This window comes from Megalops cyprinoides, chromosome 16, assembly GCF_013368585.1.
Source record: "Megalops cyprinoides isolate fMegCyp1 chromosome 16, fMegCyp1.pri, whole genome shotgun sequence".
Taxonomy (NCBI): domain Eukaryota; kingdom Metazoa; phylum Chordata; class Actinopteri; order Elopiformes; family Megalopidae; genus Megalops; species Megalops cyprinoides.
In genome coordinates this window covers 2,436,231-2,448,791 of record NC_050598.1, presented here as the reverse complement: position 1 = coordinate 2,448,791, position 12,561 = coordinate 2,436,231, and the positions used below count along the sequence as shown (strand labels likewise).

Sequence of the window (12,561 nt, the reverse complement as noted above, 5' to 3'; positions counted from 1 at the left end):
TATTTTCCAGTTGGTCTGCTTGATTGTAAGCATTTGATTTCATTATTGATTGGTAAGACACGGGATGCTTTTGTATAAACAAGCCTAAACAACAGCAGGGACTCAGACTTTCTTAAGGGAGGCTGTACCTATTAAATACAAGACCAATAGATCTGAATATAATGAGAAAAATGCTATCCAGTAAACCACTGTGCATGGACCATACCTGCCTATGCTTTACCATGAAAGGTGGATCTGGGTGAAAGTTCTATTTGACGCCCATCTGATTCCTTGTGTAGATGAACAAGAAAGGAAATGTTTTCAGTGTCCTTGATCTCTGCTAGGGGTACTGGAAATGGGCATTGTAGAGAACCAATGTTACTGCTTGTTTTATGCCTTTCATCACTTTCAGTTTACAATGATGACTTTTGAGTATTGGAAGAAATCCTGAAGGGGACTGATGATCTCATTTCCTAGAGTTCCAACTGGAGAGCTGGAACTGCTGACCCAGGTGGCACTCACCTCCTTCTTCATCTTAATTTTCCTCCCCATCATCATAAAATCCTTCAGCCTGTCTAGGAATACATTTCATCTTTGTTCTCCCACATATAGACAGGCTAAACTGTGTCATACTCAACCAAGAGCAACATCTCAGTCAATTACAAGTCAAAGAGAACGGGAACACTTGGATTACAAAGACTTCCAACTTTATAACAAATGATGTATGTAGGTGATTCTATTTATTCACTTGGATAATTGTTATTATTTGGCAGGGACTGTGGCCCTGCAGACCTGGGTATGTTAGGTGTGTTGTGTTTATGACAGTGGTTATTTCTGGTACATGACACAGGTGTGTAGAAGGTGTAGCATTTGACATACTTCAAACTTCAAAATATAAAAAAGTGGCACACATATGTCTGGTTGTCGCTGTAATAAAAGGGTTGGTCTTTATTACTATTTTAGGACAGGTAGCATATGCACTTCATCTGATGAGGTGGAAAACTACAGGGCCGTGTTACATGAAAAAACGTAAGCAATGGGACATGTTCAGATGGCCACACTGTTCTCCACGTCCTCAGGGCACAGGTAAGGGTACGGCAGCTTCAGCTGTTTGTTCCTCATCTTGATGCTCTCACTCAGATCTTTCAGCTCTGCTTGGTATTTCTGGATCAGTCCGCAGGGGACAGCCTCACTGAAGCGCTCCTCTGGGTAAACTCCGAGAGCGACCTTAAGGTAGAGGGAGAGATTCATTTACATGAATATATATTCATTTGGCAGATGCACCTATCCAGAACATCTTACAAAAAGGGCACACATTAAGGTAGGTCAAGTAGCTCCACAGATACTGAATCAGAGTGCCATCCTCATGGCGCCATTGTGGGAAACATTGCCATACGGGGCCTAAGGGCTGTCATAAGATGCACAAACATAATACTACTACCTCCATGTACCAAGCTTATTGGAAAATTTGTATACTACTGTAAAAGTTCCACCTGGCCCCAACTGCCACTGGACTCTTGCCTTGAATGCATAAATCACCATCACTTTTTACGAATAAGCTATCACCACAATGCTGCGGGGGAGGGGTCAAAGTTCAGGAAACAAGGATGTAGTTTGAATTCGGTGGGTCTGATCAGTGCTAGAAGATGGACAGTGACACTGCTATCCTTGCAATTACTGAAAGCTCATTCCACCCCTAGGGGGCCAGGGTAGAGAGAGTATGTGATGACTCTTCATCAAATAGGAGATAAAGACCTCATTTATGCACATACGGTGTGATTTAATGCAATTTTATACTTAACACAAGGCTATGTGTGTTACATTCTCAGCATGTTGTCAATATGGATTCTCTGCCAAAAGCTTACATAGTCTGTGGACCTCCTGCTGAGCAACCAGGAAGTGGACATGCCCTGGACTGTGATGTTGACATCAGGCAGCGTCTGCAGGATGGTACTCTCATCAGAGCTCCCCTTAGTGGTGGGAGGAGGCTGTTGCAGGGAGAAGGGGTTGTTTGGCATCCAGCCACCAAAGTCATACTGGGAGGGAGGAAATATATGAATAATGAAAATGTACTGTAAATAATAAAGTCTTTTAAATACACAATTGAATGCAATATTTTGAGTATTGGACCATATTTCGATTGGTGGAGAATGTAAACGCTGTTCAAACCAGTTGTGTGTTCTGATGTTTCTGACATGGAATGTATTGCGTTTGGATGTACCTGTCCACTGTTGACAGCAGAGTGCTGGGCTGACACTGTGAAGATCACCATGGTGATGAATTTGATGACCTCCTCCACTGTACTGAAATGGTGAGGGATGCCTGGGGAAAGAGAGGAAGACACATTTGTGTTCTGTAAGCTCTGCTGTGACTCATAATCTTCACTCATCTCTGCTGGGGAGCTTTGAGCCTAACACTTTCCATGCAAAAAATTCCATGTGATGGCCTGAGATTTGTGACACTGCTATGGAGCAGCATTCAACCTGACAGGATCCTGACCCCTGCTGCAGTACTTTTGATTTGAAGGAAATGCAGTTCACTTCCTATCCATTAGCTGGTAATGAAACCCCACTGCACAAAAGACTCAATCTATGCTGTTAATGACAAATGTATTTGACAGATGTCATATATATGAATTTCAGTATTAAAACCCCTTTACACAGGTAGATTTCTAATAAAGCTGTGGGGGAAAGGTCTGTGGAGCTGAATCCAAAGCTGTGTGTTAGAACCAGTCCACACTATTCTGTGCTTTGGGGCCGAGAGGCTGATCCCATCACCCATGTCCGACCTGAGCTGCTCTGCTCCAGGAAGCCGTGAGTGAAGATTTCCCCGATCCAGCTCTGCAGCTCTGAGTCCTGCTGCACCTCAGCATCACTGTGGTAATAGTACCTCAAAATCCCCTGGACAAACCTGCACACAGCCACAGAGCACACCTCAACATCAGCCCTGAGCTCTCTACCAGTCTACATTCCAGTGGTCCTGTTTTAAACACACAGATCTGCTGAACAACAGTGCCACCTGTTGATGATGTCCCACAGCGTGATCCCATCATCTCTGTAATAGAAGTTGGGCACTGACTCCAGGCCACGTGCAGCGATGTCATCCGGCAGACAGAGGGAGCTGTAGGTAAGTGAAGAGGTGGCCCTCTTCAGGATCATTTCTACAGCTTCTCCTCCAGTGGCAGAAAACTAAGAAAAACCAAAGGCATGGCTGTTTTAAAAACACATGAAATGGAAAGTAGCTTGACCTCATACTATTTGATCATTGTCAGAACAATATTTGGAATTTTAAAATATTTAGAGATAAGAGAGCATAAGCCACTTACACAGAGTTTTGAGCTAACTCTTAATCAGCAAGCCCATACCTGAGTAATTAACCCAGATTCCCCAATGAGAGAGAGCCGAGCCATGCTGTTAATCTGCAGGGTGTAGCGGGTGTGAGGGATCAGCAACTGTGATGACAGAGCAGCAAATATGAGTGTGACTCCAAATGATCTGAACAAAGGTGAGTTTTAACCCCATTTCATGTGGTGTCAGTGATGACATCATCAACTGTCTGAATGATGCCTTGGGAAGGAATTCTTTAACTTTCTGAGCACAGTGAAGATTAATTAAACTGCTGCATCAGTGTTGTAGTTACACTCTTGCCAACATTGTAATGACAAGATAAGAGAATCAACTTCTAGTGTAAAAGCTGCAATTACCGTAGTATTTACATATCCAGTTTTGTTGCAATAGCAATAGGTAGCTGGTTATCTACCTTGTACAGAGGATGCACCATGGGTAGGTTACGCAGTGTTGCCATGGTAAAGACCTCAGCCAGTATGTGTGTTCGGAGCAGGTGGGAGTTGAGCTGGTGCTCACTGAACTCGGCGTTCCGCACAAAGATCTTGGCAAGCAGCCAGTCGTGCTCTGAGTCGCTGGGCAGGAAGATGGGGTTCTGCTTTCCAGGCTGCTGCTTCAGCTGTGGTGAATCATAATAATAAAATTTACAAGCAAATTGTGTGTGCATGCATGCATGTGTGTGCATGTGCCTGTGTGTACATTTGTGCACATGTGCTTGTATGCATCCCCTCAGAAATAGGTCAATGTCAGCTATAGTTAATTCCTCTTGTATCCTTTCATTTCATCCTTTTCCACTGATCTGCTGCGTTGCTCGGGGTGATGTGTACCTGGATGGCGATGGGCAGCATTTTGTCCTCAAAGTTCTTGTACAGCAGACAGAGTGGAACTGCCTGGTACTGTTGTTTGCCATTGACGACATTAGTGGGTACACCCTCCAAGATCTTATAGTCACACAGGAAGATGTTACCTTTCTGTTATGAGGGACAAACAAGAAAAGGGTAGAGTGGTTACTGTCATACATAATCTTCACTTTAGTTTCTCACACAGTTAAATTAAAACACAATTATTGTAAAGCCAATGAGGCTATATGGACAGAAGGCAAAATGACAATAGGATCCCTACATCATACCACTGCTCTTTATGAGAGAGCGGCAGAGGAAAACCCATCCAAGAGATGAGCAGGCCAGACTGTGCTTAGCTTTGTGCAGAAGGTGGAATGGCAGCTGATCCTGTTGGCCATATGGCATGCAGCTGTGCTGTTCTCATGTTTTTCTTTTGAATCACATTAAAATATACTCTTTTTATGGTGGAATTACCAACTGCATATCAGCAGTTACAGTATGTATTGTTTGATAAGAATCCAAAGACAGATAGCAAGAGACAGCAGGCAGCCCTTTTCAGGCTTTTGCCACCCTGTGTTACCATGCCTGCATTTCTGTTGCCAGGCTGCTCCCTCTCTCCAGGAATGGCTGCACCATGTCATCGGTGACAGGGAAGTTTTGTGGCAGCTTGGAGCAGCGGCGGATCATCATGGGGTTGGCACCATTCAGGAGCTGGTATCCGAAAAAATCATCCTCCTTCCAGTGATCCTGCACATACTCTGTAGAGAGACACCGGCCATACTGTCCACTGAGCCGCTGAATTCAGGTCAGTTATGTGGTATGGAGGCTTCATTCTACAGTGTAGAGTGCACCCTGTAGATGCCAGTGTTCTGTGTATAGTTCTGTTTCAGGCTGGTCAAATCTGTTGTTTGTACCTGCTTTTACCTTTTCTGGGGACTTTTCTGTGTTTCTCAAGGCTTTACAGCCTTAAAGCCTCTAAAACCTAATGCTCCTAAGGGTTTTTTGTCTATAAAGCCAGGAAAGTATAATTCTCCTTGGCTAGCTCTTTTTCATAATTTATCATAACATTTTGATTATTATAGTAAATAGTGAATGTAAATGCTTCTGTATTGTTAGGGAGTTACCAAAGTGTCCCAAAAAATAGTTATAAAGTCTATGCATGTTAGCTTTACCTGCTAGTTTGTACCTTGCCTGGCCAACCACTGAAACCTGGTCATGCAGTGCTTCTAATATTGTTGACTCCGTATGGTTTTTCCCTTGTGGTGTATTGTACCTCACTTGTAAGTAAGTCATTTTGGATAAAAGTGTCTGCTAAATGAATCAATGGTAAATGTAAATGTTCTATATGCATGCTTGTTTGACATGCATATATTTTGCCTCTAAATGCTGAGGCTGGATTAGGCCAGACACAAACACCTTATCAATAATTTGAGTCTGACTTGATCCAATATGAACATTTTAGTTAAATTATGAATTCTCCACCATACCTGATATATCAGTCCTTTTGTTGGAAAAGACACGATCTATGTCCTCCAGGTTGCTCCAGGACTCCTTGCAGTCAGATAGGCCCTTGAGTTTCAGCTCTGCCAGTCTGTGTGAAAGGAAGTGGATAAATACTCTAAAAGAGTGGTCCACCTGTGGGGTCAACTCCCCCCTAGGGAGGCCGGGGGAATAGTAAGAGGTTTGTGGTGTGCAATGCAGATTTTGAATGACTTTGAAATGGTACAAAAAATATCAAGGACAATGATGTTGTAAAGGTTAACCAGGTTTCACAACACATAATTCATTATGTGTTGTGTCATGTCTGTGTCTGTATGTCTGTGTCATACCTGAAACAAATGGAGATCAGTGGTATTCTTTGAGCAGGTGGAACTTCAAGGCACCTAGCTGGCTAACTACTTTGTTTATATATTATATATTATTTTTCATGTAATATTCAGTTACACAGGAGAATTTTGTTCTTCTGTTTCTTACAAATGCTGCTAATACTGCCAAGCATGAGGTGGGTAGATGGTTAACAGTTACAGATAATCAAATTTCAAATCTCAGTGAGATGAAACAAAGTGGTTAATCCAAATTAAACCAAGTATGTTTTTAGAGAAGAAGCCTTTGTATTTGTAGATATTGGCCTGCATTGTACTGGGTAAAGAAAAAACGCAAAATGCATCTAAAGATTTGAATGAGACTTTGATTGCTTTGGAGTTCACAGAACCATGTAAGTTTCCAGTTAGCTTGTTTTATTGTTCTGTAAAAAGAACAGAATTTCTCTGTGGGTTATTTCATTCATAATGTTAAGATGGCTAAACATAGTTTCTGCTACCTGCACACTCTACACAGGCATTACGTGGACAATGGTTCCAAGCATTATCATTAGCCATTCTGATCTGTATATTTGGGGGGGGGGGGGGGGGGGGGATGTCTGCCATATATTTGGCCCAATACATTCTTCTTATTATTAGATATTCTTTTTGCCCCTGATTTCTTTGGATCCATATCAACACGGATGAACAACTGGGACACCTACAGAATAACTGTGAAACAATTAAGAGTAAATGTGTCAGGGAGCCAGCAGCTCTGATTTGCTCCCTTCATCTAGTGCTATCAGGTTATATAAATGTGTCATCTTTGGTTTCACTCTTAAACACAATACTACTGATAGACTGCATTGCCACGGGAAAGACAACCCAGATATCCAGTCTGTGGGCCAGGGTTCTAAGGACACGTTACACATTTAGAAACAAATGACCTCACCCACACGCGCCAGTCATGAGGAACTCGGCATTCTTGGTGAAGGAGAAGCAGACCTCAGCAGGCAGACACTGAGGACTGTCCGCCTCCATGCAGTGTGGGATACCCTCCAGGTAAGTCTTCCATCTGCAGGGGGACACAGGAAAAGACAGCAGCCTTGCATGACACTAGTAAGGTCACTCTGTACATACACGTATGGACATACACCCACGTGAGCAGGTGAGCATGCTCTCGCCCACACACACACACACACACACACACACACACACACACAGTGTCATGTCACTATTTGAATATAATTCCATGTATATGCTATTTAAAGTCCTGGTCAGATACCAACAGCCAGTCAACTCAAAACCTGAACAATGATCTGTACAAAACCATCAATACTAAATTGCCTGTCTGACAGTCCCCAACCCACATTAGCATGGACCTTCTCTACTGGTTCATGACCATGTCCAGCTCCAGTATGGACCATTAGTAGACACAGAGGAGCTCAACGCCAGAGGCTGTAAACAGTGATGGTGGCTAATCAGCGGCCTTTAGTATCTGCACTGGCCAGACTACTGCAGGATGGAGAGATGCAGCAATCTAAACCTACCTGTACTCCTGTTTCCGAAGCTGCAGCTCCTTCTTCCGGTGGTGCACGGCCAGGGGGTGCACTTCATCATACACCTTCTTACCTAAAGGAAAGAATAACAGTAAATCCAGATTAACACTGCATTGGATTGTGAAAATGGCAGGGAACCAAAATGATCCAATGATCCAATCTGCTGTGCTGTGGAGCTCTGATCTGTTTGGTTTTTGACTCTGCCTGTTCCTGATTCTCCCTTTTTGCCTGCTGTTTTTGATACTGTGTTTTTTCCTGTGGATTTTTTGGTTACTGACTTTGGACTGGTTTTTCATTACGACTTTCCCTGTGCGTTTGAATCTGTAATTAAAGGATCTCCTTTTACTGCCTGTTTTGTCTGCGCCTAGGTCCTTTCCCTGTCAACCCTTACAAGTTTGTTCCACTGGTGTGGGTTCCTGGTCATTGACTGATGACACAGTTGGGATTGATCCTGGGATGTAGAGCACATCTTGCCGTCAAGGTGAGTACCTTAACCACAGACCTACTTTGGATGCATTTTTAGCACATCAAATTGTAATAACTGCCACCTTCACAATGGCTAATGCTCTGAGTTTAAAGGCAGGGCTTTCATTGAGGAAAATTTAGCTTCTAGCCCAACTGTTTTCAAAACAGAAGTATGTATGCACTGCAGTATTGTGATTGAGCTCAAGAGTTGTGGCTCAACTGGATATTTCACACCAAGTAAATTCAGTGACCTGGCTATCACGAATCTTAGCCCTCTGAGCCCTCATACAATGTGAGAGCGCTGACCTGTGCCCTCCCTGACGGCCACCACCTCTCTGTCCGACAGCCAGCAGTACCACGGGAAGTGGGCCGTTTCTCCCTCCGGTGTTGTCACAACAACCTTGGCGCAGAACCAATCATCTTGTGGGAATAGTAGGAGTGGCTGCTTGTCCAGATGAATTAGCACGAGGGAGCCCAGAGAGGTGGGGCAGCTCACGTTGAATCTGTGTGCCTGTAGGAACACAGAGAATCAGTTTACACTGCAGCATAGAATGGCAGCAAATGCATGTTCATGATTGTTCTGATAAGGTCATCACTGTGGCACACAGTTCGTATTCATTCCCAACTGATTGTCTTCCCCTAATAGATACAGTTATTAAATTGGCTGTGCCAGTTTAGAGTATGAATAAGATGTAAAACTCAATGTTCATCTCCCAGAATGCACTTGGTAAGAAGTTGGTAGTTTTGATACAGCATCTTGATTGAGGACAAGAGAAAGAGAGAGGAAAGAGTTTGTGATTGAAAGTAGCAAGGAAAATGTATGCAAAGGCTCATCCTTTACTGTCAGGGTCTTTGGTTTGGTTTGTTGCTGTATCTTTTTCATTTCTTTGATTACAATTGTCTGTTACAGAGTCCAAAAACTCCATCTGAAGCTGTTTTCAAAGACTCCTCAGTATGCCTCCACCCAGCTGAGCAGCAAGAATACCTTTCACATTTACGATTTTACAACATAGTGCTGTTAAACTGACTTAATCTTCCACCAAATTCCAGGAGATGTGTGAATAAAACAGCAATTTCATTAAGTTGGCTTGAAAAAGCTTATTTAGTTCTTATTCCATTTTCTGTCCGTAACAGGGGAGGGCAGTGTGACAGAGTGCTGTCACTACAGTTGAGTATGCACTCTGACTGCCATACTGATGAGCCTGGCTCTTTGGTGTTGTGGTCAAAGTCGCATGTTTGGTATCCTGTGGACCCGAGTTTGAGGCCGGGTGGGGTGACTGCTCTTGCTCTCCTGCTTGGCTTATACCTTCATCTAGTAAGTAGATGAACAATATAGTTTTAATGTGTAGCTTGTGCCTTTTGTGTCAATGCATGAAATATTTATTCCATATTTAAAATTTCCCATTGACTAACATGGATAGAATGTTAAACGATAATTAAACAAAAAATATGTGCACACACATACATGTATTTATTTACAGTTGGGCTACTACGCAGATGCTTCCTGCCCGTTGTGCCTCAGGCTGTGCTGCTAAAGGTGCAGTGTTTCCCTCTCCCAGAACAATTTGTATTTTTTCTTCATCCTTCCATTGCTTAAATGTGGAGAAGTTTAATTAAAAATAGTGTAAGAGAGAGTGCATCTATGTGTCTCCCTCACCTGTCTCAAAGGTGTCTGACATTCACGCTTTCAGCCTCAGTCGCATGCTCCCATGTTCCTTTACAAAATCTCACGACAGATCTGTTTACTACTACGGAGCCCCCCTGGTGACATTGGCGGGAAAAATATTATTGCGTGGCCATGAGTTAGCAATGCGTGGCCACAAGATCAATAACACGTCTTAATAATGCGTGGCCACAAGATACAGAATCTGTTGTTTACTGACAACACCAGGCGAGCTCCGTAGGGCTATTATCACACATGAAGCATGCCCGTTACTAACTCATGGCCATGCAACAGTGTTGCCAGATGCCAGATGCCGGAAATGTTAAAGTATCGTACCAGAGGCTTAAAATTATCGTATTTTGAGGAAAATTATTGTACACGAGTTATAACCAAGAGAACAAATAGGCGTAAATGTGTAATTTCAGAAAACATTGAGATGAACGACTTTTTGACAGCTCATTTAACTTGTAATATAACGATAACTGCATTGCACTGGGTAAATATAGTACTGGCCCGTAAGTTACTGCATTCAAGATAAAATAGGCCTACCTAAAATTTCTGATTTGTAAAGAGGATTTGATTAATGGTTAAGTAGACAGAAGATATGCAGGACAGTGGGCCTCCAGGAGTAGGACTGAGAAACACTGCTCTAGGGGATGCCACACTAGCTAACAAGCTAACTGGCTCAAAATGAACAAACTTGTGGACCTATCCACAAAAGTCATGTGCTTGTCAGTGCGAGATGGTCTCAAATCTCACTCCAACCAGCTGACCAAAGTTGGCAACCTTGGTAACAACTAGTTGCCATGCTAGATTTTTTTCAAGCCAACTCAAAGTTTGTCCTTGAAACTTCAAAGGATGCCAGTTTGATCCTTCTCATTTTGCAATGGCTGTGTGCCTTTTGCCTGTATGTTATTTTCCCTAGTTCTTAAACACCTCTACAAATCTGGGAATTTTCTGTTTGCAGTGATTGTTTGACAGACTGATGGAGTGTGTTGTGGTGAGCAGAAGGTGTATTGGAGGTTCACGCTCATGAACAGAAACTTTGCATGGATGCAGTGCACTAGCTAGTGGTGCCTAGATGTTGGGTGGCAAGATAACTGATATTTCACTCACGTACCGAGCCCTGATAGAAGCCTCCCCTGAAGTTTCTGAGCATAGTGCGATCGCTCTCTCCCTCAGTGCCGACCAGCTTTATGAAGACGTTGTTCATTGTGGTGGCATGCATGATGTTTCCTGTAGTCACTTCTACTTTATATATCACCATGGCGATTCTGCAAGACAAAGAGGTCCATTCTTTTTCTTCCCTTGCCAGTTACAACACTGTTAACAAAAGATTTCCAAACAAATGCTCAACTGCTTGCTGATTTTCACTTTGCTAAAGGGCTGCTTGAGACTGAAGCCAATACAGCATACAGTTTATATAGTATATATAATACATATAGCCTCAGCATCACAGCTGCCTCTTCCCCATAAATCTTTCATATATATTGTGTAACAATCAAGATTATACTCTTAATCATCATAATCAAGATGACTTTTTCATGTTTGGCATATTCATTTCAGGAAATATTGAATTGGAATTTATTCTATTTTCAATACCTTTTTTATATATGGTAGTTACACATGATGAATTTTGTGATAGAATAATTTTACTTTCTATCAAATGACTCAGTTATAGTATTGAAAAAAAGCTTGCTGAGTAAAAGACCTTCTCTTATTCAATAACCATCATTTTGTCAGCAGCAAAAGACCACAAGGACTTCGTTTTAGTGAATTGTGTGCTAATTAAGTTGGAATTATTTCCACTATGAAGTATAAACAATGAAGTACAGTAAATAGGTAAATCAGGGGGTTAGAGTACCAAGGTAATTGTATGGTATGACAGAAATACAAGAGTGTGAACAGTAAGACTACATGCTCATTTTGGCGATCTAATCTAATTAAATGAAGGTATCACATTTTTTCCCTTTACTCTCATGTTCAAAGCCAGCCAAACAGGAAATGTTTTGGCTGCTTTAGTTATAAGTTGTTTGTACGTTGTTGATTTTTGACAAAAACTACATTTTGTGTAACCTAGGTGTTGTATAATGAAGCAGGTGTGCAATCTGAGCTAATTTCACTAAGATATTATTAAAGTACATATTAAATAATGTGTAGCAGAGGAGTGAGTGTCAAGATGATATTTTGAACTGTGATTAAGAAAAATCTGAGTTACCTTTTATTTTTAGTTAAAATGATTTTAGTACTTGACTAAAACACAAATTAGGACACCTGGCAAATATTTCAGTTATTATGCACACATTATAACTTAGAGAGAAGAAAAGAAGGGTACATCTTATTTTTGAACAGTAACAAGGGTAACACAACACACAAAACACACTTTGAATAAAACAAACTTTGAATTTCTTCCTGTGCAAGTAAAAAGACAACAAAGACAAAGGTGAAACTTGGATGACAACTGGCTCTCTAAATAGAGCTTTGTTGTCCACCAGGCCTTGGGAACTACAGCCCTTTATATGCACTGTTGAAGCCTGAACTAGAACCAGGACTAATGACCCATCAACTTTCCCTGCTGTCTGTTCAGGCCAGTTATTCAGAGCAATTCAATGTGTATCTTCTTTGTTGATTTTTGTAATTTTTGAGTGTAAGTTCTGACAAAGGAGGTATGCAATTTGTATTGCTTCTGTACATTCTCTCTGTGTGGTACAGCAAAATGTGCTAGGATATATTTTAAAATCGCTAATTAAGATTAGGTCACTGAGCACTAGCTAATGAAAAACAGAAATAAAAAGCACCATATGCATGATACCAACAATTTTTAACAAATTTATATTATTCATTACAATTCATGATGACATATAGTTATGATCTCCAAACGCAAGAACAGTTTAATTTAAAAAAAAAATC

At 41.7% G+C, this 12,561-nt stretch overlaps 1 protein-coding gene across 1 annotated transcript; it reads right to left on the bottom strand.

Moving 5' to 3' along the window:
* Positions 1-1,026: 1,026 nt before the first annotated feature.
* On the bottom strand, positions 1,027-10,918 carry LOC118791057 (hydroperoxide isomerase ALOXE3-like). Its single transcript, XM_036548292.1, has 14 exons — positions 10,764-10,918; positions 8,295-8,491; positions 7,515-7,596; positions 6,917-7,039; positions 5,653-5,756; positions 4,751-4,923; positions 4,151-4,294; positions 3,739-3,942; positions 3,344-3,430; positions 2,998-3,167; positions 2,768-2,889; positions 2,201-2,301; positions 1,845-2,015; positions 1,027-1,206 (listed from the first exon to the last, which is right to left on the bottom strand). The coding sequence occupies exons 1-14, from the start codon at positions 10,916-10,918 to the stop codon at positions 1,027-1,029; spliced, it is 2,013 nt and encodes a 670-aa protein (XP_036404185.1).
* Between the last annotated feature and the right edge of the window lie 1,643 nt (positions 10,919-12,561).

Coding starts and splice junctions, on each gene's coding strand:
- LOC118791057 (XM_036548292.1), bottom strand. CDS start 10,918: ATGGTGATATATAAAGTAGAAGTGACTACAGGAAACATCATGCATGCC. Junction 7,597..8,294: donor GGCCGTCAGGGAGGGCACAG/GTCAGCGCTCTC, acceptor TCTTTCCTTTAG/GTAAGAAGGTGTATGATGAA. Junction 4,924..5,652: donor CAAAAGGACTGATATATCAG/GTATGGTGGAGA, acceptor GTCTCTCTACAG/AGTATGTGCAGGATCACTGG.